Source organism: Triticum aestivum, chromosome 4A (genome assembly GCF_018294505.1).
Source record: "Triticum aestivum cultivar Chinese Spring chromosome 4A, IWGSC CS RefSeq v2.1, whole genome shotgun sequence".
Taxonomy (NCBI): Eukaryota; Viridiplantae; Streptophyta; class Magnoliopsida; order Poales; family Poaceae; genus Triticum; species Triticum aestivum.
The window spans coordinates 625,454,516-625,479,090 of NC_057803.1; the positions used below are offsets into that span (position 1 = coordinate 625,454,516).

Sequence of the window (24,575 nt, forward strand, 5' to 3'; positions counted from 1 at the left end):
AATCCCGACACTTTCTCAGTCGTAATGAATCGGCGACACACAGCCTATTAGTAAAGCTTGTGTCTACCGACGGAAATTACATCGGTGGTGTGATGATGCTTTGGTGACAGATAATGAGTCATGAGCCTACATAACACCGAGAATCTATGCGTCGGTATAGTTTGGGACGAAAAAAGTGTCGGTGATGAACACTTTTACCAACAGATGCATGTCGTCAATGTAGTGTCGTGGTGTAGTGTATGCTATTGCAAGGTGATTCATTCATAGTATTTCTTATGTGCAGTGTAAAGATGCTAAAAAGGTAGGTACATGCGAGCGAGAAGCCGTGACACCGAACGGATCGTTGACTCTGGGATCTATCGTGAGAAGCTGGAGCAGGATTTGTGGCGCTGGAGTCGAAGATTTTCCTACCACGGAGAGCTCCCGGACATGCCCTGACTCTCCATTCTCTTCGGTCCACTTTGGTTTTTGACTAAAAATTATCGTGATGAATTTTTCTTACTGCTTGGTTCCGCATTGGATTTTGGAAACTTTGGTCTAGAAAGTGGTGTCACGACCGTGGGGATCAAATGGATGGTTCAAGTTCAGGAGAGTCTAGTGAAGCGGCACGGTCTAATCATACATATGACCATAGTGATGTGGTTTCATAGAAAACTACTCGAAGCTAGTACCGCGATCAAAATGGTTTCCATGCTCCGTTGGATGGTTTGACGATATCGCAGTATCAAGCTAGAACGGTTTGAATTTGTAGGATGGGAAAGAAACCTCATCCTTTGGTGCACACTAACCGATGAAGACTAACCCTCTTTCGAATTGACCTATTTTCACTTTTTCTAACAAGAAGTTCGAGTAGTTTAGTGAAAAAACGATTAAGCTTTCTTTCATCCTTCCTAGATCCTCGAGCTTGCACCCGCTCGGCATCTTTTTCATTCTTCGTTCTGAGGTGGATTCAAACCACTCTCTCAGTTGGATTCCGAGTCCAAAGGGCCCGACAAAAAAGGATTTTCAGTCATATGCCCACTGCAGCCCAGAGCAGGATTTTTCCACTTTACACCCACACGATTGGGATTTGATGAAATAGCAACTTTTTTTTCTTATTTGATTTGGATACTGTCCATCTTTCTCTTTAGTTTTCTCCTTTTTTTGCGAGAAGTTTTCTCCTTTCTTTCTCCTCACCCTATCTTCATTGGATAAACTTACGAAAAAATAATATCTAATCAACTATATGTTGCAAAAAAATCAACAACAGCCATGTTGACGAAAAATAATCTGCAACATCACCTATGTTGCAAAAAGTTTCTGCAAACATGAGCTTTATTTGCAAAGGGTTCTGCAATACCACCTTCGTTGCAATTGAGAAAATGGAGATCTAACAGCTGTTGTGGATCTTTTAAGAAGATCCACCAGCCCACGCGTGCAACCCCCTATAAAATTTGCGTTTTAAGGCTAGATTTAGCTAGAATATCACGGACACGGGGCTTTGGCTCCAGCAATCATCCATAAAAGAAGAGGTTACAATCCAGCAATCACGAATATTCATATTATGTTTTGCAGCTGGGAGGAAATCCATGCAGCTAGGGCTGTGAAATTGCATTTTTCACATAACTGTGCTCATTCACATAAACCCCATTCAGTTCCAACAGAAATCTTGCGATACATTCATGCTTGAGGCTCCAACAGAGATCTTTGGGGTACATTCATGCTTGAGGCTCAAAACAGGAGGCTTTACTGGTTCACAACATCACATTCTCTTCACACTTGAGAAACACTTAAAGTCAGCGAAATTCGGACGGTACACATCGCTCTTTACATTTTGCATGCTTGCCACAAACGTATCAGCAACAAAAGTACTTTTGGAAGCGTCTCCAGTTACTGCTGACCATTCTTAGCATCGCCTATTTGTTCTTGTGTTGACACCGGTTCCGTGATCTCGTCGCCAGTGAGAGAAGGTGTTACCTTGCGACCATCTGCTTGTTGTTCTGTCAATACTAGTTTCATGATCTCGTCGCCAGTGAGAGTTCCATGCTTCAGGAGGGCATTTGCTAGCGCATGAAACTCCTTGTTATGCTCCGTGAGAATCATTTTCGCATTCTTGTAAGCGCTATCCAATAAATCTTTCACCTCCTCATCAACCAGGGCCGTGGTCTTGCCATCACCACCATCACCGTCGTTGCTGTAGGAAACAAGGCCGACCCGCTTGCTCATGCCATATCTGGTGACCATGTCTTTCGCCAATTTAGTCGCCTTGCTCAGGTCAGATGAGGCACCAGTTGTAATCCCGGTTTCTCCAAATATAAGCTCCTTGGCCACCCGCCCATCCAGCCTTGCCAGCATCTGCTTCCTCGAGAGTTCCAGCTCGCTGTCTTCCCTTGGCAGTTGTGTCACCATGCCGAGAGCATTTCGCCTTGGCATAATTGTGGCCTTGTGGACAGGGTCAGCGCCGTCCGTGAGGATAGCAACAAGGGTGTGCCCTCCCTCATGGTAGGCAGTCATTTTCTTCGAATGATCAGATATCACCGCTGACTTGCGTTCGCTGCCCATGATGATCCTGTCCTTGGCGTACTCGAGGTGATCCATCCCAACAGCATCTGCCCCATCCCTGGAAGCCTTGAGAGCGGCGTCATTCACTAGGTTTGCAAGATCTGCACCTGAGAACCCGGGCGTCCCCCTCGCAATGGTCATCGCATCCACACCCTCGGCTTTACGCACCTGCATAGAAGAATTCTTGAGAAAAGGTCAAAGCCTGACATCTGATCAGATATAGCAAAAAATAAGCAAGCCTTGTACACGTACCTTTGACATGTAAGCCTCAAGGATCTGCCGCCGGCCCTCAACATCTGGATTAGGAACATGGATTTGACGGTCAAGACGCCCAGGCCTGACAATGGCTTTATCTAGCGACTCTGGGAAGTTTGTCGCGGCGATCACAATGATCCCTTCATTCTGCCTGAAGCCATCCATCTCAGAAAGCAGCTGGTTCATGGTCTGCCTCTGCCACGACGGGTCTATTGCGTGTCTGCGCCCAGCAACGGCGTCAATCTCATCGATGAATATTATGCAAGGAGATCGCTTCTTTGCTACACGGAAGAGCTCCCGCACTCTCTTAGCCCCAAGACCCACATACACCTCCTCGAAATCACTGCCACTGCATGCAAAGAAAGAGACGCGGGCTTCTGCGGCCACAGCCCTTGCCAACATGGTCTTCCCTGTGCCGGGTGGGCCCGTAAGCAAAACACCCTTTGGAAGCTTGCCACCAAGGCGAGTGAAACCTACAACTCGGCATCGAGAAAGAATTGTTGAATTAAAACACCTGCATGCAGGTTGATGGCAATGCCACTGTTAAATTATGATTCAAATTCTAGTACCGTATTGGACTAGACGTAGTACATACGGTGTGGGCCTTTTACGTTGGTACCGACGCATACGAATACAACTCGTTTATTTGTCCTACAAGGACTCATATGTGTTGCCCCTCATATATACCCCATGTAGTCGCACCTCAGACGGTCTGTCGTCTCGTGCTTGTAATACTCCTCCATCATAGTGATTGCGCCTTCGTGCGTCCGTGATTTTCTCCCGCAAGGGTTTCCACATAAAAATCCGTGTCTCTCGTGTCTCGATTATTCTCGTTATTATCTAATAAGTGGTATACAGAGCTGAGGTTAAACATACGAGATATTGAGACGAGAGGAATTAGGGTTATCTATGCGCATCGCCGCAGCGTGGTGCGATCCGCCGAGTTCGACAGGATTGGACGGCTTATCGTCCGTGTCCAGGTCAGGTTCGGAGACTGACTTTTCTCTAGGCCGAGATCGAGATGAATCCCGCAGCTGGCGTATTGTGGGATTTATTCTGGCCACCGCTGCTCCCGAGTCTCAAGGCGATAAATGCAAAGCTGCAGCAAGAGACACATCAAATCCATCGAGTCGTCGCTGCTGTTTCCCGTCCACGACAGCCGCGCAACAGAGTTGCTGCTGCTCGCACAAAGTCCCGAGGACACGCTGCCGCCGCTGCTACTTTTTCTGGCGTGAAGACCGCTCAAGTCCAAAGAATTATCAAGTACTACTTGCACTAGTACGTGACGAAGGCTAGTACTAGTTGAGTACTAGTAATCAGATTTCAACTTCAATTGCTACGTCCACTGCCCGACACTTTCAGGTGCTATTTATCCTATTTTTCGTCTGCTTCGTATATTAATTCTATCAAGAATTTTCTACCGGCTTGTACTACTTTGTGTACACAGTTTTATCGACTCATGGCATCCATGAAGTACAATCTTCCGCTGCTGGACCGCGACACAATGTTTACCCTATGGCAAATCAAGATGCGGGCGTTGTTGGCACAGTCCGACTATGATGAAGCACTGGATAGTTTTGGGAAGCAAAGGATTCAGGACTGGACTGATGAGAAAAAAGAATTGATTGTGAGGCTTTGTCACAAATTCAACTCCATTTGCATAAATAATATTTTGCAGGAAGTTTTGAGCGAGAAAACTGCCGCCGCTCTATGGTTAAAGCTGGAAGGGATTTGCATGACTAAAGATCTCACCAGCAAGATGCATCTGAAGCAAAAATTATTCCTGCACAGGTTACCCAGGGGAGGTAATGTTTTGAATCATATTTCCGAATTTAAAGAGATCATATCCGATCTAGCTGCAATGGAGGTTAAGTATGAAGAGGAAGATACTGCTTTAATGTTACTTTGTTCACTGCCAAGTTCTTATACCAATTTTAGAGACACCATATTATACAGTCGTGATACTCTCACACTTAATGAAGTTTATGAAGTTTTGAACTCTAAGGAGAAGATGAAATTAATGATGCCTCATGATGGTTCAAGTTCATCCCAAACAGAAGGATTATTTGTTCGTGGCAGGACAAAGGAGAAGAACTCCAATAATGAAAACAGAGGCAAAAGCAAAAACAGCTACAGGGGCCGGTCACAATCCAGAGACAAGAAATATTGCAGATATTGCAAGAGAGACGGGCATGACATCTCAGAGTGTTTCAAGTTGCAGAATAAAGAAAAGAGGAAAGGTAACGAACAAGGTGAAAATTCTGCTAATGTTGCTCGTGATGATAGTTTCGATGATGCTCTTGTCGTTATTGTTGGATGTGCTGAGACCAATGATGAGTGGGTACTTGATACTGCATGTACTTTTCATATGTGCCCGCATAGAGATTGGTTTAATACTTTTGATTCCACTACTTCTGCTGGTTCCGTTTTGGGTTTTGATAATTCACCATGCAAGATTAAAGGCATAGGTTCTATTCGAAGCAAGATGTTTGGTGGCATAATCAGAACTTTGACAGATGCTCGGTATATTCCGAAGATGAAGAGAAATCTTATTTCTATGAGTGCCCTTGATGTAAAGGAATACAAGTATTCAGGTGGAGATAGTGTTTTGAAAGTCACCAAAGTTTCCCTTGTTGTGATGAAAGGTGACTTAAGTTCGACCAATGGTCTTTATTACCTTCGAGGTTCTGCAGTTTCAGGTAACGCTACTCCAGTTGTTTCAAAGAATTCTGATTGTGATGCTACTAACCTTTGGCATATGCGTCTTGGACATATGAGTGAACTTGGTTTAGCAGAGTTAAATAAGAGAGGTCTTCTTGATGGATATGAACCTGGTAAATTGAAATTTTGTGAGCATTGTATCTTCGGCAAACACAAGAGGGTGAAGTTCAACACTTCGACTCATACAACTGAAGGTATTCTTGATTATGTGCATTCTGATTTATGGGGACCATCTCGCAAGAAGTCACTAGGTGGTGCTAGTTACATGCTGACTATTATTGATGATTATTCGAGAAAAATTTGGTCTTATTTCTTGAAGCATAAATATGAAGCATTCTCAGCATTTAAGGAGTGGAAGATTATGATTGAAAGACAAACTGAAAAGAAGGTAAAAATACTTCGCACTGATAATGGTATGGAATTCTGTTCTAAGCAATTTAAGAATTATTGCAAGTCTGAAGGCATTGTCAGACATTACACCGTTCCTTATACTCCTCAACAAAACAGTGTTGCTGAGTGTATGAACATGACCATTATTTCCAGAGCCCGTTGCATGTTGTCCAATATAGGTTTGCATAGGCGTTTTTGGGCTGAGGCCGCTTCCACTGGTTGTTATCTCATTAATCGTTCACCATCTATTGCTCTTAATAAGAAAAGTCCAATTGAGGTATGGTCTGGTTCACCTGCTGATTATTCACAGTTGAGAGTTTTTGGTTGCACTGCTTATACTCATGTTGATAATGGAAAATTGGAGCCTAGGGCTGTTAAGTGCATTTTTCTTGGTTATAAGTCTGGTGTTAAAGGTTTTAAATTATGGAATCCTGAAACCCAGAAGGTTGTTATTAGCAGAAATGTTATCTTTAATGAATCTGCTATGTTACATGATGTTTCATCTACTAATGTTCCTGTTGAGAGTGAACAGCAGCCTATTGTTCAGGAGCTTACTGTTCAGGTGGAGCATGTTATTGATTCAGGTGATACATCTGGTAATAAAATTGTTGATGCACATGATGAACCCGTCGTTAATGATGATAATGTCACTCCCACTCCAAATCAGCCTATTGTTCCACCCAGTTGGAATATTGCACGTGACAGAGTTAGGCGGGGTACTAACAAACCTGACAGGTTAATTGAAGAGTGCAATATTGTTTCTTTTGCTTTATCTGTTGCAGAAGAAATTGAAGGTAATGCTGAGCCTTCTTCATATTCCGAGGCTATTATTTCTGGTGATAGTAATAAGTGGATGACTGTTATGCATGATGAGATGGAATCACTTGAAAAGAATGGCACTTGGGATTTAGTAAAATTACCTAGAGAGAAGAAGCATATTCGTTGCAAGTGGGTTTTCAAGAGGAAAGAAGGCATTTCTCCTAATGATGAGACAAGATATAAAGCAAGGTTAGTTGCTAAAGGTTACAGTCAGATTCCAGGTATTGACTATAACGAAGTCTTTTCTCCTGTTATGAAGCATAGCTCTATTCGCACTTTACTCGGTATTGTTGCCATGCATGATCTTGAGCTTGAACAATTGAATGTTAAAACTGCATTTTTACATGGAGAATTAGAAGAGGATATTTATATAGAACAACCTAAAGGTTTTGTTCTTCCTGGAAAAGAAAAGCTTGTCTGTAAGTTAAAGAAATCTCTTTATGGATTGAGGCAATCCCCTAGACAGTGGTACAAGAGATTTGACACCTTTATGCTCTCTCAAGGTTTCAAAAGGTCTAATTATGATAGTTGTGTTTATTTGAAAACTGTCAAAGGTTCAACTATTTATTTACTCCTTTATGTTGATGATATGCTTATTGCTGCAAAGAGTATGTCAGAGATTAATGAACCAAAGAAGCAATTGAGTAATGAATTTGAGATGAAGGATTTGGGTGCAGCAAAGAAAATACTTGGCATGGAAATATCCAGAGATAGACCATCTGGAAAAGTATATCTAAGTCAGAAGGGATATATTGATAAAGTTCTTCATCGTTTTAATATGCATAATGTCAAGCCAGTAGGCACTCCGTTAGCTGCACACTTCAAATTATCATCAGCTTTATGTCCTAAGTCAGATGCAGATATTGAGTACATGTCTAGAGTTCCTTATTCGAGTGCAGTTGGTTCACTTATGTATGCCATGGTTTGTTCTCGTCCGGATTTATCATATGCATTGAATGTTGTTAGTAGATACATGGCTAATCCTAGAAAAGAGCATTGGAAAGCAGTTCAGTGGATTTTCAGATACCTACAAGGTACTTCTAATGCTTATTTACAGTTTGAGAAAACTAGAGATGGACTTGTTGGTTTTGTTGATTCTGATTTTGCTGGTGATTTGGATAAGAGAAGATCACTCACAGGTTATGTTTTCACCATTGGTGGTTGTGCTGTGAGTTGGAGAGCAACTTTGCAGTCTATTGTGGCTTGTTCCACTACTGATGCCGAGTATATGGCTATTTCTGAGGCATGCAAAGAAGCTATCTGGTTGAGAGGTTTGTACACTGAGCTTTGTGGAGACTCATCTTGCCCTACCGTATTTAGTGACAGTCAAAGTGCTATATATCTTACAAAGAATCCAATGTATCATGAGAGGACAAAGCACATTGATGTCAGATTTCATTATATTCGAGATGTTGTTGCTGAAGGCGATTTGAAGGTATGTAAGATAAATACTCATGATAATCCAGCTGATATGATGACAAAGCCAGTTCCGACCAATAAGTTTGAGCTTTGCTCAGGCTTAGTTGGTATTTCTCATTAGTCCTATGGACTTTGACGCACAAGGTGTTTAAGCTGATTTGGATGGAGTTATTCACTTTCTTCGACTACTGGAGGGAATTTGGCTCAAGGTGGAGGTTGTTAAATTGTGATCCAAATTCTAGTACCGTATTGAACTAGACGTAGTACATACGGTGTGGGCCTTTTGCGTTGGTACCGACGCGTACGAGTACAACTCGTTTATTTGTCCTACAAGGACTCCTATGTGTTGCCCCTCATATATACCCCATGTAGTCGCACCTCAGACGGTCTGTCGTCTCGTGCTTGTAATACTCCTCCATCATAGTGATTGCGCCTTCGTGCGTCCGTGGTTTTCTCCCGCAAAGCTCCTATGAATCTCTTTAGAATGAGAAGCGACACCAGAGTGCTAGCCCCGTACCCCCTGACCAACAAAGCTTGACCAGTACCTCTGCTATAGATTTCTGAGCACACTAGTTGCATTTGATTAAGCACCAAGAAGAATTTACAACCTCAATGGTAGCAATAAACCAAAAAGGCGCGGTAGAATGTAGTAATAAGAATAGTAACCGAAAACAGGTTACTATCCATGTTTAAGTCAGGCTAGCACTAGCTAGTTTGGCAGTGGCAGTTGCCACAAAAGAATCAGGGCTGTAGTTCATATGTGTGGTGAAGAGAGAAACATAGCATACCTGCTCCAGAAATTGGCAGCGGGTGCCCTGAAAGCAGGAACTGAAGCCTCCGCCGCCGCAGCAGCAGCTATAAGATTCTTTAGAGCATCTCCAACAGGCGCGCCAAAATAGCGCCGCGCCGCAAAATCCTTCGTTTTAGCGCGCGCGTAACCGGAATAGTTGCTCCAGTGGGTGCGTGAAAATAGCGCGCGCGGCATACGTAGTCCAGCGCGCGGGCCGAAACACAATCGCGTGCCGCTTATTTGCTGCACCCGCTCCCGCACGCTGGACTCTCGCGCGCTCGCTCGCACCTCCCACCCCCCCTCCAGCCGCGCCGCCGCCGCCGGCCGCGCCACCCGGCGGTCGTTCCGGCGCTTCCCCGGCCTATCCCCGCCCCGCGCGCGCTTTCTCCGGCCCCCCTCTACTCCCGCCGCCCCGCGCGCGTGTTGGTCCTCCGACGAACAGCGCCCGCGCGCTCGCTGCCGCTCGGCGCCCGCAAGGTGTTCAACAAAACGCCTAGAAGGTATGTATTGCTCAAAAGCCATGAATTTCGTGCATGTTGATTGTAGTTTTTTATTTATAGCATAGTATTCAACATTGTAGATGAGTTCGTCGTATGATTCTTCCGAAGAAGAATTTGATATGGAAGAGGAGGAGGATCTTGCAATGATCCTAGCTATGCATATCTTTTATATCTAAATAGGGGCATCCCACTAGGTGATTTTCCTGTCTTCTCATGAAGCCACGTCACTCCAATTGTTATAGCCGTTGATTCAGTAAAGTTGAGGAGTGCGCAGCCGTCTGATCAAAGGTAGAGAAAATTACTAAGAATTGCCACCGCTAAGTGAAGATACCGTTTCGTTCTCAGCCTTACCGCTCGCTGCTTTGCTTTTTTTTCAGACACCGTAGCGCTCGCTGCTACCGACTCGATTTTTTCGCTTGGGCTTTACATGTACACTTAACTGGACACTAAAAGCCATCGGAAGCCCATAGGTTAAGGTCCATTGTTCCAGCCTTTCCTTCCAATGGCGACTGCCACGACCCCACACATTTATCATCTCCCTAATTAGCAGATACTGTAGTAACTCATTGGCGTTCGGCCACTCGAATCAAACCAGCGTGAGCACTAATTAATTCCTCGGTCGATTGATTTCCCATCAATCTACTATACCGTTGTCGTTCCTTCTTCTCTGCCAAATAAATGGAGTAGTAATAGATGGGGTTGTTCTTATCACAAAGGGTATTCTCGGACTGGTTGGCGATCTGTGGGAGACGCTGCCTCCGCCGTGCAGCCATCGCATGCGGCGTCGCTCCCATCTCTTACCCGGCCGTGCTTGGAAACTCCCCGATTCAGAGGACTCCGACAGAGGTATGTAGCGGTGGTGCATGTTGGTGTTGGGGTAGGGCATGTTTAGGGGCCAGAGGAGGCCGTCGATGACACTGGTGGCCACGCCGTCGATCATGTGACGTCCAAATCGGGCAGGAGGCTAGGAAGATGCGCATAGGGGTGTTTTGTCTCTTCCCTACATATCTCTTCCACGACAGGCACCAGCTACGCGTTCCATTGGACCAGCGCCGCCTCATCACAAGGTAATCACCATCGTTTGCCGCGACTGAAAATCTTTCTACCTATATCTTTGTCTGATGTTGTTCTTGATCTGCAGTTCATCTCTCCCTCTCTCCTATTAATCTGCGGATGCCTTCAAATCTTCGCTACCCGACGGCTATGACTCCGCATCCGACCTTGCCAGAATCGACGACAAGGAGCTGCGATGATCCCCTGCCAATCTTCTTCAAATTTTGTGTAGTGTAGTAAAATCGTGATCATATACAATTTGAGAAGGTGAGATATCTGCATTTTTCCCTTCTGAAGAACATGTGTTAAGAATTTTTGCCGTGGGATTTTGGACACAGAAAAAAGTGCATTGTGTTTGACACGAGAAAAATCTATTAATCACTCCGTGACATGGGAAAAGGGGGAGTTTGATTTCTCTCATGTGCCGGGGAAAAAGAAAAATGCGGGCGTGCCAGTGTAACGTAGTACACAAAGAAAAGTGATACGGGAAACAAGTATTTCATTTATCTCTTTGGATGAACAAAATTACAAGATCCCATTTAAAAATGGTTGTGCTCCATGGCCTACTAGCGCGGCCTGCCTGACTATGGCGATGTGCGGTCTCCTGGTTCCCGGGGCCTCGAAAAGCTCCCGGCTAATTACTTCCGCGGGTTGCTCCGCGAGATACCTCCGATTAAGCCGTGTGGTCGTCTTCGTCGTCTTCGCTTCGCATTCTCCATGCATGATGATGATGGTGTGAGTGTATGGTGTGGGCGGCGGCAAAGCTCGTGTCCTCGTCGGTACACGTGCCGCTCAAAACATGGCTTTGTGCTGGCCATGTTCGCCCTCGCCGTCGCACCTCATCGGTCTTGACAGTGTTGATGTAATCGGTGTTGGGGTAGCATGGATCCTGCTTGGCTCGGACTTCTTGACGATGTAGCGGCTTCGTCAGGGTACGCAAGGGGTTGCCTCGCGGGAGTACTCTTTTGTGGAGACCGGTGTCAGTGTAAAACCAACGCACACTCGCATCGGCATGGCCGGTGTGGTTGGCGTCTCATCTCGACTAGACGCCGAGGTTACGGCAGTCTGCGGAGACAAAGACTCCGCCTCACGAGGCCGTGAAAGGTAACATCTTAGAGGGGCGCGGTGGATGCCTCGTCTCAGCTAGACGCCGTATTCAGTGGTCTGCTAAGACAAAGAGCGCGTCGTCTGTACGGTGACAGGACATGTGTGCAACGAAGGACGCACATTGTCTCGGTTGGACACCGTATTCGGTGGTCCACCAAGACAAGGGCAAAGCATCGCGGTGCCGAAGAAAGGTGACATCGTGGAAGGGCGTGGTTGATGCCTCGTCCTAACTAGACGCCGTATTTGATGGTCTGCTAAGACAAGGAGCACGCTGCCTGTACGCCGAGACCTGTACGCCATGAAGAGTGCACCTTGTCTCGGTTGGACGCCGTATTCGGTGGTCCGCCAAGACAAAGGAAACACATCGCGGGATCGTGGTAAGGGCCGGTGAAGACGTGTCATCGCGTAGCACCATCTTCGTATCGCGGGCTCCGTGTTGCAGGCAGCACCGGGGACGTGTGTCATCTTCACGGGCTCCAGCTCAAAGAAAGGAAAGCCACGCTCGTGCATACCATACCAGAATCTGAGCGGTAATTGCAGCAGATGGTACTTCCTTTGGCAATGACGGTGCTTGTAAAATCCCTAATCAGCCGTAAGGTTTTATTCTGAACTAATCTTTACTTGCCAAATCAAACCTTGTACGTGCTCATCAAGGTGTTACTAGCCAAAAACTCAGCCCCGTACGTGTGTAAGTGCATATTGGACCCAAGGCAACACTAGCTTTCATGTATTTCAAGTACGTATTCATGCGGGTACTCGGAGAAGTATACACGCACTTGCCGGTCGGCCGTCAATACTCGAACAAACTCTACGTACATGCATGTGCTGGGCTAATTTTAATTATCCCCCCATTAGCCCATTAACAATTACATTGGGCTAGGAGTAGTTCATACATGCAGACATGCAATACAGTCGCCATGCACATGCAATATAGGCACTTCTTGCTCCATGTGTACAACTAAATAATATTGATCCAAATCACCACCATTTAGACAACTTTTATTTTGGAATTATCCTCCCTCCTTATTTTCGTATTGTAGTGCAAAAATTTCATCGAACACATTGTTTAAACCATGTTTATCTTGATAGCAGGTTATGGAAAGTATTGCAGGTTTTAAACCATGTTGACATATTGCATGTTATCCGAAAGACATGGCAGTACAATAGGGGATCTGACGCATGGCTCACATGGGTATCATATTTTGCATTTGTTTGAGGACGTGTACATCTTGATCTCTTCTGGATTCAACAAGAAAAGAAAAAAAAATACATTGGCATTCAACAGTCTGGGGTCGTCAATTTATTTGGTGTAAGATTGTTTATTCTAAGATTTTTACATTATTGATTCTCAAGTCACCAGGCCAGGTAATCCCAGGTTATGATGTTATTTTGTCATTAACATTTTCAGTTGATGTTAATAAAATTATTCACTTTGGAGATATTTGGGAGAAGTATGCAAACAACATTTTTTTAATCATGATTGCATAATCTGCATCCAGAAACTATTGCATCAAGTTTAATTTCTATATCTGTCAAAAAGTAGTGCAGTAGCATATACCTTTAATAAAAATTACACTGAAGCAACTAATAACTTCTGACTGACCTGTTGCCATCTTCTCATATGTAAAAGTACACATATTTCTCTCAAATTTATGCAATTGAATAACAGTGTGCCAACTACTTTGTTGGAGATTGTCGTCAAAACATGCTATTTTGGGGTTTTCTCAAGATGTCATATTTATGATTTCCTCATGGTGTTTGAGCGTGACTTTGCTCCGTAACTATATATTTTTAGTCATTTCAGATTTGTTATTGTTTTGGGAAGTTGACAAGTCGAAGACTCTCTATTTATTGTAAATAGAAGGGACCCTAATTCAAATGATGAATTTGAAATAAAATAGGGAATTTGTCTGTATGCTCAGTAGAAAAGTTAATTGTATGGAAAAGTTCAAAAGCTTTCGCAATGTAACCAATGTTTTATTATTTCTTCTCCTTGCATTATCAAACTTTAATATATTGTCTCTTTATGTAGTTTGGCATGCTAATGTACCAGGACATTGTTCTAACTTTTTGCTATACACCGGTAAGAAAAATTACAAGTTCCCGCAGCAACGCGCGGGGTATCACCTAGTTAATAAAAAACGAAAGCACGGTGGTTCGGTTATGGGTCGGCAAAAAATTTGGAGGGATAGGATCGATGCCCACAACAGATTGATCAGGCATTATTTTACGGAGAATCCCACATACCCCGAGTCGTATTTTCGTCGCCGGTTTAGGATGAGCACCGAGTTGTTTAGGCGCATTGCAGAGAAACTAGCGAGCCATGACCGCTTTTTTCAGCAATCTGTTGTGGGCATCGATCCTATCCCTCCAAATTTTTTGCCGACCCATAACCGAACCACCGTGCTTCGGTTTTTTATTAATATGCATAGTTAGGATCATTGCAAGATCCTCCTCCTCTTCCATATCAAATTCTTCTTCGGAAGAATCATACGACGAACTCATCTACAATGTTGAATACTATGCTATAAATAAAAAACTACAATCAACATGCACGAAATTCATGGCTTTTGAGCAATACATACCTTCTAGGCGTTTTGTCGAACACCTTGCGGGCGCCGAGCGGCAGCGAGCGCGCGGGCACTGTTCGTCGGAGGACCAGCACGCGCGCGGGGCGGTGGGACTAGAGGGGGGCCGGAGAAAGCGCGCGGGGGGTGGGGATAGGCCGGGGAAGCGCCGGAACGGTCGCCGGGTGGCGCGGTCGGCGGCGGCGGCGCGGCTGGAGGGGGGTGAGAGGTGCGAGCGAGCGCGCGGGAGCGGGCGCAGCAAATAAGCGGCGCGCGATTGCATTTCGGCCCGCGCGCTGGACTACGTATGCCGCGTGCGCTGTCTTCGCGCGCCCGCTGGAGCAACTATTCTGGTTGCGCGCGCGCTAAAACGGGGGATTTTGCGGCGCGGCGCTAGTTTGGCGCGCCTGTTGGAGATGCTCTTTACAGCCTGTGACACATGGAAAATAAGCTGGTCGGATATTCAACAAAGGTAACAACAATTGCAACCCCTAATTTAAGTGGCTCAAAATTGAATCGGCAGCCCAACACATAAATTAGAGTGGCATCGATATGAAACGCGGGCAGGCAGTGCCTTGCAGCTGCAGTTTCAGGATGAAGTAACACGTATAAGCACACACAAAAAAAGACACAAAGAAATACCCTGGACGGGGCAGGAGTCACGGGACGCGCTGCTGGAATTTTATTTGCGATTGCTCGGCGATTTCAGGTCTGCTTTTCTCCGCCTCTTATCTTAGACTTGTTGCTGATCCCTCCCTAGACTTGAGTGGACGCGCCGTATTTAACTGCCACGGCAACGAACTCTGCATCCGGATTCCGGACCCGAATCGAGTACAGCTTCAGGCGAGAAAGAAAGACGGATTACAGCCAGTGCTCGAGTCTACAGAATCCACCCCAGAGTCCCATACATGGAGAGGAACGCGAGAGTCCGCACATCCGAATCACCGGAATCCGACTCTGAACCCACCCTAAATTGGTCTCAGCGGACAGCTAGCTAGGGCTTTGATTCCAGAACACACGCCGTATCTAGAGAAGAAGATGAGCCGAAGGCTGAGGCCGTCCTCCAACGGCTGCGCGCCGGAACGATGCATCGCATCCTCGGCGACCTCCTGCAGATGTGGGGTCGTCGGGGGAGCAGTCCACCGAACCAAAACACAACTCTGATTTTTCAGAAGAGTTTTTTTAATGCAAAAGAAGCGCTTGCACCCGATGAGAAAAAAAAAACAAAAAAAGAAAAATACTAGAAAATTTCCATAAAAATTATATGGTAGATAATTAGTTGCGTGAGGTCCATTCCAATTTTTAGATAATTTGAAATTTGAGTAGCTCTCAGCAAAAGAGACAAAACATGTCAAAACAGTACATGAACAGTGAACCTTTTTACAAATCCTGAATTTGTTTTTTTTTTGCTGAGAACTGCTCAGATATTCAAATGACTTGAAAATTGGAGTGGACCTCACGCATCTAATTATCTATCACGCTCGGACTTCTTGACGATGTAGCGGCTTCGTCGGGGTACACAAGGGGTTGCCTCACGGGAGTACTCTTTTGTGGAGACCAGTGTCAGTGTAAAACCAACGCACGCTCGCATCGGCATGGCCGGTGTGGTTGGCGTCTCATCTCGACTAGAGGAGGGCTAGGGTTTCCCTCCGCCGCCGCCGCCCTCCCCCGCTCCCGCCGCCGCCGCCCTCCCCCGCTCCCGCCGGCGGGCGCGCCCCGGCTCCTCCTCCCCCTCCCCTCCTCCCCCGTACCCCCCGCGTCGCCTCCCCGAGCGAGGCGGCCGGGGGCTCCCCTTCCCTGCCCCTCCCAGCGCCCCCCCCTCCTCCTTTCCCCTCCCGCCGCCGCCGGCGTAGGCCACCGGGCCTGGCTCGCGTGATGCCGGCGGCGGCGGCCCTGTTCTCTTCCTCCCCGCGCGGTGCTGTAGCTCAGGCGTTGGCGCCGGCGGCGGTGCACCCAGGTCGGCTTCGGATCCGGTGGCGGCTCGTCTTCGCAGGCGGCGCAGCTCCGGGTGGCATGGTGGCGGTGGCGTGGCTGCTCGGCTGCGGGGCGGCGCGGTGGCTGGCGGCGGCGCCCTTCCGGCCCAGATCTGGGCCCTTTTGGGCCCCATCTGGGTCTGGGTGGGCCTGGCGTGTGCTTTCCGGCGTCATCTCCGGCGGACGGAGGTGTGGCTTGGGCTGGGGGTGGCGGAGACGGTGGCGCGTGTACTGCAGCGCAGCGACGGGAGCTTCACGAGCCCGCTTCGGGCTCGGCCGGGCAGGGGTGCCTGGTTTGCTCCTGAGCTACGTCCGGTCGGTCACCGCCGAGGGTGGTGGAGGTTGTCCCCTCCCACGTGGCCGCTGACCCTGCTGCTCCTCGTTTTCGGCTGGTTCCTCTCGATCCCGCCGGTCTCGCTTCGCTTGTCACGGTGAGACGGCGATGGTGACTGCGTGTCCATGGTGGCGCATATTGGTGGACGGCAAGTATGGTGGAGCGCGATGGATCGTCTGGGGTCGTGGTTGGTAGGAGGTTGGGAGAAATCCTTGTCGGCTTGTTCGGCACCGACGCGGTGACGCCCGTGGGCGTCGCCGTGCCTTCCTGAAGGGCGTCGGATATCCCCCTTCCTCCCACGGCCCTTCGCGTACCGGGGGAAACCCTAGGCCATGTCCGGTAGCAGCGCCGTTGTCGTCGCGTTCCTTCTTGAAGGTGTTACTTGGTATGCGGCGTTTCGTGGTGCTAGGAGTGTGGTGGAACTCTCCGGCGGGCGCAGCGGTGGCGAGTCATCTTCGTTTTTGTTGATCCGCCGTTGTCGGCATTTTTTTTTTCCTTTTGTGTTTTCTCTTTTTTTCTTTTGGGCGTGCCTGTGCTGCTTCCGCCCCAGCACCTATCGTGGGTTGTATCGATGTTGTTGCTTTGTAATACAAAGCGGGGGGAAACCCTTTTTCGGCATCTTGACTAGACGTCGAGGTTACGGCAGTCTGCGAAGACAAAGACTCCGCCTCACGAGGCCGTGAAAGGTAACATCTTAGAGGGGCGCGGTGGATGCCTCGTCTCAGCTAGACGCCGTATTCGGTGGTCTACTAAGACAAAGAGCAGGTCGTCTGTACGGTGACAGGACATGTGTGCAACGAAGGACGCACCTTGTCTCGGCTGGACACCGTATTCGATGGTCCACCAAGACAAGGCAAAGCATCGCGGTGCCGAAGAAAGGTGACATCGTGGAAGGGCGTGGTTGATGCCTCGTCCTAACTAGACGCCGTATTTGGTGGTCTGCTAATACAAGGAGCACGATGCCTGTACGCCGAGACCTGTACGCCATGATGAAGAGTGCACCTTGTCTCGGTTGGACGCCGTATTCGGTGGTCCGCCAAGACAAAGGAAACACATCACGGGATCGTGGTAAGGGCCGGTGAAGACGTGTCATCGCGTAGCACCATGTTCGTATCGCGGGCTCCGTGTTGCAGGCAGCACCGGGGACGTGTGTCATCTTCATGGGCTCCGGGTCACGGGATCCGTCTTGATGAGGTAGACATCGGTGGTGTCGTCCCGCGAGCTCCATGCCTCAGTCCACCTCGGCACCGGCTTGATGATGTTGATGATGGGTGTCGTCTTGGCGGGCTCCGTGCCGCCATACTCCGCAACATGCCGACGACATCCTCGGGAGCTCCACACCTCCATCCTCCATGGCGCCTATTTGATGACGAAGGCGACGGGCGTCGTCCTGGCGGGCTCCGTGTCTCCGAAGAAATTGCTTACTTGAACAGGGTCTGGAGAGGCCGCCTCCTCTTCCAATAAATAGCCTAGGGTTCCTCTGCCTCCCGCCAGCGCTGCCGTCGGTCCGCCTCGTCTTCGGTTGCCTTAGGGCCATGGCAGCGCGGTGGATCTTGGTCCTTTCTGGCGGGAGGGCTCCGTTTTTAGATGTTTCTTTGAGTTCTGTTAGGGTTTGTATCTTACTTATGAAGACAAGACAGCGCCGACTTCTTAAAGATGGAATAAAGTTCTCCCCTCCTAGCCCCCGTCCCGGTGGTGCGTCTAGCATTGTCGATGGGCGTGTGGAGGTGTGTCTCCGGTGGATCTGTCCTTGCAAGATTTTCTCGGTTCTGGTCGTAGTTCGTTTACGTTCCCGTGTTTTCAGGTTGGATCCTTCCGATTTACGCTATTCTTCAATGACAACGGTTGTTCTTCTGGTGCGCTGGTCTTATGGGGTCTTAGCGTGATGACTTCCCGACTGTCTAGTAAAACAAGTTTCGTCCGGCTCTGGCGAGGAAGAGGCGATGATGACGGCGTGCCTTCGGCTACCTTCAGTGTTTGTAGTTGTTACTAGGTGATCTATGGATCTAAATGTTATTAATTTTTGTGTTCGTTGTACTGCCATGACTGAAGATGAATAGATCAGAGGTTTTCCAGGAAAAAAAAAAGAATTGCTTCCTTCCCTCTCTGAAGACTTTGTTGAATATTCCGCTGCTTTGCTCAGTGCTTAGTTTTGTACATAAGTTTCATCGTACTGAAGTGTTTCTGTCTCTTTGATCGACTCGTTGCCATGCTCTCCTCTGTACTGTTGTCTTTGTATCAGTTCAGATTGCATGCTAAGCTAAAGTTATTCTTCAGTATCTCTTCATACTGTTCTGATTTTGTTATGTTTACTCTATTTTTTCTTCGAAGAGCTAGTTTTTCTCGAAGAATCTTTCGTAACCTCCCATTCACCCCTCCCCCGCTGGTTGATTAACTTAATCTTACACGGGGTAGAAAGTTTCAACGGTTACGGTCGAGAGGGTTAAACCCTCAACGAAAACCAACATGTTTTGAAAGCGGTTTTGGTCGAGGGTTAAACCCCGACCAAAGTTCAGGAGACTAATATGGACTTATTGAATGATATTGAGAATCAAATGCAACCAATGAATAAGACAAATAGAGGATCAGAGACGAGGTCATATCTTTTTTTACACGCAGACAATAGGTTACAGACTTATATAGTTAGTCACTGGCGCACATGATACATTTATGGAAGCGCCTAATGGTATTTTCTATAATGTTTTGCGGCTGGGGAAAAATGTATGAGATTGCATTTAGATATCTTTGCCCATTCACAGCAACACTATTGCATTTCCGATAGAAATATTGGGGCACATTCATGCTTTAGACCCAAAACAAGAGGTTTTACAGGTTCAGAACACAGTATGTAAAACTACAAATTAAAACACGTCCCATTATAGTCAGACTTGAGAAACACTAGCTGGAGAAATCCAGACCGTACACATCGATTACTCTTTACATTTCGTGTGCTTACAACAGAAGTATCAGGAACGGAAGTACTCTTGGAAGCGCCTCCACGCCTAGGGCGAAGAAGGTGCTTCCCTGTACCTGCTCACCATTGTTAGCATCACCTACTTGTTGGTCTGTCGACACCGGTTCCGTGATCTCGTTGCCGGTGAGAGTTCCATCTCCTTGTTCTTCTGTCGATACTGGTTTGGTGCTCTTGTCACCAGTGAGAGGAGATTTTCCCTGGTCCTGCTGACAATTGTTAAGATCATCCACTTGTTCTTCTGTCGACACTAGATTTGTGATCTCAGCAACAGTGAGTGAAGGTGTTTCCTGATTCTGCTGGCTAATGCTAAGATCATCTGGTTCTTGTCCTGTCAATACTAGTTTCACCATATCTTCACCAGTGAGAGTTCCATGCTTCAGGAGGGCATTTGCTAGCGCATGAAACTCCTTGTTGTGCTCCGTGAGAATCGCTTTTGCATTCTTGTGAGCGTTGTCCAATAATGCTTTCACCTCTTCGGCAACCAGGGCCGTCGTTTTGCCATCGCCACCATCACCGTCGTTGCCATAAGAAACAAGGCCGACCCGCTTGCTCATACCATATCTGGTGACCATGTCTTTCGCCAATTTAGTCGCCTTGCTCAGGTCAGATGAGGCACCAGTTGTGATCCCGGTTTCTCCAAATATAAGCTCCTCGGCCACCCGCCCTCCCATGAGGACATCCAGCCTTGCCAGCATCTGCTTCCTCGAGAGTTCCAGCTCGCTGTCTTCCCCTGGCAGTTGTGTCACCATGCCGAGAGCATTTCCCCTTGGCATAATTGTGGCCTTGTGGACAGGGTCAGCGCCGTCCGTGAGGATAGCAACAAGGGCGTGCCCTCCCTCATGGTAGGCAGTCATCTTCCTGGAATGATCAGATATCACTGCTGACTTGCGCTCGCTGCCCATGATGATCCTGTCCTTGGCGTACTCGAGGTGATCCATCCCAACAGCATCTGCGCCATCCCTGGAAGCCTTGAGAGTGGCGTCATTCACTAGGTTTGCAAGCTCTGCACCTGAGAACCCAGGCGTCCCCCTCGCAATGGTCATCACATCCACACCCTCAGCTTTACACACCTGCATAGAAGAACTCATTGAGAAAGGGTGAAAGCCTGACATCGATACCGCGAAAAATAAGTAAGCTACCTTTGACATGTAAGCCTCAAGAATCTGTCGTCGGCCCTCAACATCTAGAGTAGGAACATGGACTTGACGATCAAGACGCCCAGGCCTGACAATGGCTTGGTCTAGCGACTCTGGGCAGTTGGTCGCTGCGATCACGATGATCCCGTCATTCTGCTTGAAGCCGTCCATCTCAGAAAGCAGCTGGTTCATGGTCTGCCTCGTCCACGACGGGTCTAATGCGTTTCTGCGCCCAGCAACGGCATCGATCTCATCGATGAATATTATGCAAGGAGATCGCTTCTTTGCTGCACGAAAGAGCTCCCGCACTCTCTTAGCCCCAGTGCCCACATACACCTCGTCGAAATCACTGCCACTGCACGCGAAGAAGGGGACGCCGGCTTCCCCGGCCACAGCTCTTGCCAACATGGTCTTCCCTGTGCCGGGTGGGCCCACAAGCAAAAGACCCTTTGGAAGCTTGCCACCAAGGCGAGTGAAACTCTGCAAAGCATGTAAATCTAGGTCAACTCAGCATCAAGAAAGAATTGTTGAATGAAAACACCTAGCCCGCAGGTCGATGGTCGATGGTAGTAATGCCATACTCACGTCAGGATCTCGTAGGTAGTGAACTATGTCCTCAAGGTCAGCTTTGGCTTCGTCAACCCCCTTGACATCACTGAATTTTGTGCCTAAATCCGTAGCCACCTCTTTCGAACCATCGAATTTGGTACCAAATTCTGTGTCGTCGGAACTCTCTGCCACGGCCTTAGCGAAACTGGTAATCAAGACCTTGATGCCATAGATTGTAAAGGCAGCAACTATAACGCCTCGACAGGTACGCAGAAGGTGCTTCTGAAATAAGCCTTTGTCTATTATGTAGTAGGGTGCACTAGACGTACCAAGGGCAGGCCCTTCCACCCTTGGTGCACTTGAAATTGAAATTCCTGCATAGATAATAAGAATCCATCCGTGCGCACAAAAGTTGTCAAGCCAACCGTCATTTACGGGTAAAAGCTCAACCTACTCCTAGCTAGTAAACGTGGCGAAAGAAAAGGCGGCTACCTTGATGTAGCCATTTGATGAAGTTCTGCATAACTGTTTCTGGATCACTCCTATGAGTCTCCCTGGAAAGAAGAAGCTCCTATGAATCTCCCTGGAAAGAAGAAGCGGCGCCAAAGTGCACACCCGCCAACAAAGCTTGACCGGCACCTCGGCTGTAGATTTCTAAGCACGCTACCTGCATTGATTAAGGAGCAAGCAGAAACTTACTACCTCGGCCGTAGTTCATGTGTGTGGTGGACAGAGAATCACAGCAGTCATGTAAGATAGCTGCTCCAGACGGTGTATCTGCACTGCAGCAGGGGCCCTGAAAGCAGGAAAAATTCTTTGCAACCTGCGACACATAAAAATTAACCCGGTCGGACAGTGTAACTGTATTCAACAACGGCAACAGCAATCACAACCCTAATTTAAGTGGCTCGAAATTGAATCCGCAGCCCATGCCCATAATCTGAAACACTGGCAGACGGTGACTTGCAGTTGCAATTTCAGCATGGATAAGCATCAAGTTATAACATGTAAAAAAGAACAGATTTGTGTTCCTTTGGACAGGAACAACCTCCTGAACCCAGCGAATAAAGCGAAATCATCATATCATGATGTAAAGACAGAGCGAGATCTAACTTCTAAGCGACCAAAGCCCCCTGATTTTCTCCTAATCCTCCACCTAATCCTGTAAGGATTTTCCGTAGGTGCTCGAAATCAGTAATCCGATACATACCCTGCTGGAGATGGCGAGAAGAATCGCTCGAAATTTGTTTGTGTTGCTCGGCGATTTCAGGTCTGTTTTTTTCTCTATGATAACATAGGCGCAGTATTTAACTGCATGGATGTGTCCGGCTCTACTACGCCGGCCGCACAGACCTGCACGGCGACGGCACCCAACCCAGCTCTGTATCAGGACCCGTCGGATCGATTAAAGACAGCCTCAGGCGAGAAAGTTTCCAACCGGGTTCATCAATCTACCAAAGTAATGGAGAGGAGCGCGAGAAATCTAACTCTCAACCCACCCCAAATCGATCGACGGACAACTAGGGCTTTGATGATCGGAAAGCAGAGGAGATGAGCCGGAGCTCACCTGTGAGTGTGAGGCCGGCCGTCCCCATCGCCCGCGCGCTCACTCCGCCGGCTGCGAGCGGGGACCCGCGCGCCGTGCATATGGGGGAGGTCGCTCCTGCCACTGCCATGAATTTTTTGCAAAAAATGGAAAACCAACTTTTTTTAAGTCATCATTTAAAGAAAATGCACATGTACTACATGGGGATGTGTGCTTCATGTGTTCATGATAAAACACGCTTTTAATATGATCTACACACACAGGGATTCATGAACTTTATACTAATCAAGAAACTTTACAAACATATACCGTATGCATTCCTATATACATATGTACAAAAAAATCCGCAACTTCTTGAAACTTAAAAGTTGGTCTTCTTAATCAAGATTCAGGTTCCATGGAGCCGGAGCTTCGTTAGCAATGTCCGCTTTATAACATAATAACATTGAAAAACAAGTTTGATCTGAAGTGGAAGATTACAAAGTAGGACACCTAAGGGCATCTTCAAAGCAGACACTCAAATAGCCTGCAAACATTCGGACAGAACTGTCCGGACACAATTTGCCATCCAGTGACGTCTCATATCGGTCCGTGGACCCGTCTGCTCATCCATTTTCCCGCAAATCGAAAAAATAATAGGGGGGCTTTGCAGGAGTCCGGGCCCCCGCTACGCAGGACTCCGACACCCATGGCACACCCAAAGCCACACCCTGACCCCGTGTCTCCATCTCTTCCCCCTTCTCTGCATCCACTTCCTTCCTGGCTGACGTCGCCGTTCTACCACCCCAGTCGCCCGCCAAGCCTTTGACAAACCTCATTAACCTCCGCCACTTCACCTGATCGCCACACCGCTTTGCCTACGTCTTCGTTCCACACCTCACGTTCGTCCGCTGCGCAAGTACTATTCGCCCATGCGGTTGCCGTCAGTGGGGGTCACCATGCCCGGCAAGTGTTTGGTGAAATGGTTGTACTAAAATTTTGACAAATGTTCTCCCTTCTTTGAAGCAATGGATTTGGAGCGTGCAGAAGATCATCTTCTCAAGTTAAAGGGTCATCAATCGAGTGCTGAATTAGAACAAGGCATAGGGAATTTGACGCTCATGGACGACTACTTTGCCCCCGATGACCTATTCACAGACAATTTTCACCGACACTTTTCGATGCGGAAAATTGTGTTTGATCGCCTCCATGGCGTCCGGTCCTACGATGAATACTTCATCTTGAAGAAGGATGTTATAGGAAGAATTGGATTCTTCGGTTATCAGAAGTGCACGATTGCATTGCGGATGCTAGCCTATGGTATCGCAGCAGATTCGGGGGTCGAGTACTCCGGATGTCTGAGAGCACATGCGGAGACGCCATGGTGAGGTTTGCTACTGCGGTGGTCGAGATGTTTGGACCTTAGTACTTGAGAAAGCCAACTGTCGCAGATACCGAAAGGCTATGGTAATGTCCGAAGCAAGAGGGTGGCCAGGTATGCTTGGTCCTTGATTGCATGCACTGGAGATGGAAGAACTGCTCAGAAGCTCTACAAGGGGAACATCAGGCCCATGTTAAGAAGCTTACCATCATTCTTGAAGAAGTCCATGTTATAGTTGACCATTGACTACTATCCGATTGACAACATCTATCTTTTGTGGGCGACCTTCATCAAGATAATCACTGAGCTAGTTTGTCAGAAAAAGAGTTTACTTTGCCTAGAGACAAGAATGAACTCGAAAGGGTGTGAAGAGCATTTGGAGTGCTCCGACCAGTTTTGTAGTTGTTCGTGGACCTGCTAAATAATGGGATCCGGAGGCCTTGTTGGTGGTGATAAGATGTTGTGTGATCGTGCACAACATGATCATGTAGGATGAGGGTGACGATGCTGCCACAGGTCCAAAATTTGAGAACATGGTTAA

General features: G+C 47.6%; 2 protein-coding genes across 5 annotated transcripts; both read right to left on the reverse strand.

Annotated features, from left to right (window-relative positions):
• Positions 1-1,869: 1,869 nt before the first annotated feature.
• Positions 1,870-9,130, reverse strand: LOC123084125 (ATP-dependent zinc metalloprotease FTSH 5, mitochondrial-like). The gene is made up of 3 exons (XM_044505893.1): positions 8,934-9,130; positions 2,794-3,310; positions 1,870-2,709 (listed from the first exon to the last, which is right to left on the reverse strand). Exons 1-3 carry the CDS (start codon positions 9,128-9,130, stop codon positions 1,870-1,872), a joined length of 1,554 nt encoding a protein of 517 aa, XP_044361828.1.
• A 10,091-nt stretch (positions 9,131-19,221) lies between these two features.
• On the reverse strand, positions 19,222-22,792 carry LOC123087717 (ATP-dependent zinc metalloprotease FTSH 5, mitochondrial). 4 transcript variants are annotated; one of them, XM_044509815.1, is made up of 6 exons: positions 22,696-22,792; positions 21,831-21,951; positions 21,621-21,682; positions 21,165-21,502; positions 20,583-21,059; positions 19,222-20,513 (listed from the first exon to the last, which is right to left on the reverse strand). In XM_044509815.1, the coding sequence occupies exons 3-6, from the start codon at positions 21,649-21,651 to the stop codon at positions 19,422-19,424; spliced, it is 1,938 nt and encodes a 645-aa protein (XP_044365750.1). In that variant the 5' UTR covers positions 21,652-21,682; positions 21,831-21,951; positions 22,696-22,792; the 3' UTR covers positions 19,222-19,421. The 4 variants fall into 4 exon arrangements, with proteins under 4 accessions (XP_044365750.1, XP_044365748.1, XP_044365749.1 ...); XM_044509813.1 differs by lacking the exon at positions 22,696-22,792 and adding an exon at positions 22,339-22,499; XM_044509814.1 differs by lacking the exon at positions 22,696-22,792 and adding an exon at positions 22,339-22,499 and having other exon boundaries at positions 21,828-21,951.
• Positions 22,793-24,575: the final 1,783 nt, after the last annotated feature.

Coding starts and splice junctions, on each gene's coding strand:
- LOC123084125 (XM_044505893.1), bottom strand. CDS start 9,130: ATGCCGCGCGCGCTATTTTCACGCACCCACTGGAGCAACTATTCCGGT. Junction 3,311..8,933: donor GCTGCCAATTTCTGGAGCAG/GTATGCTATGTT, acceptor ACCTGCATGCAG/GTGTTTTAATTCAACAATTC. Junction 2,710..2,793: donor TTGAGGCTTACATGTCAAAG/GTACGTGTACAA, acceptor TCTTCTATGCAG/GTGCGTAAAGCCGAGGGTGT.
- LOC123087717 (XM_044509815.1), bottom strand. CDS start 21,651: ATGCAGAACTTCATCAAATGGCTACATCAAG. Junction 21,060..21,164: donor ACTACCTACGAGATCCTGAC/GTGAGTATGGCA, acceptor CATGCTTTGCAG/AGTTTCACTCGCCTTGGTGG. Junction 20,514..20,582: donor TTGAGGCTTACATGTCAAAG/GTAGCTTACTTA, acceptor TCTTCTATGCAG/GTGTGTAAAGCTGAGGGTGT.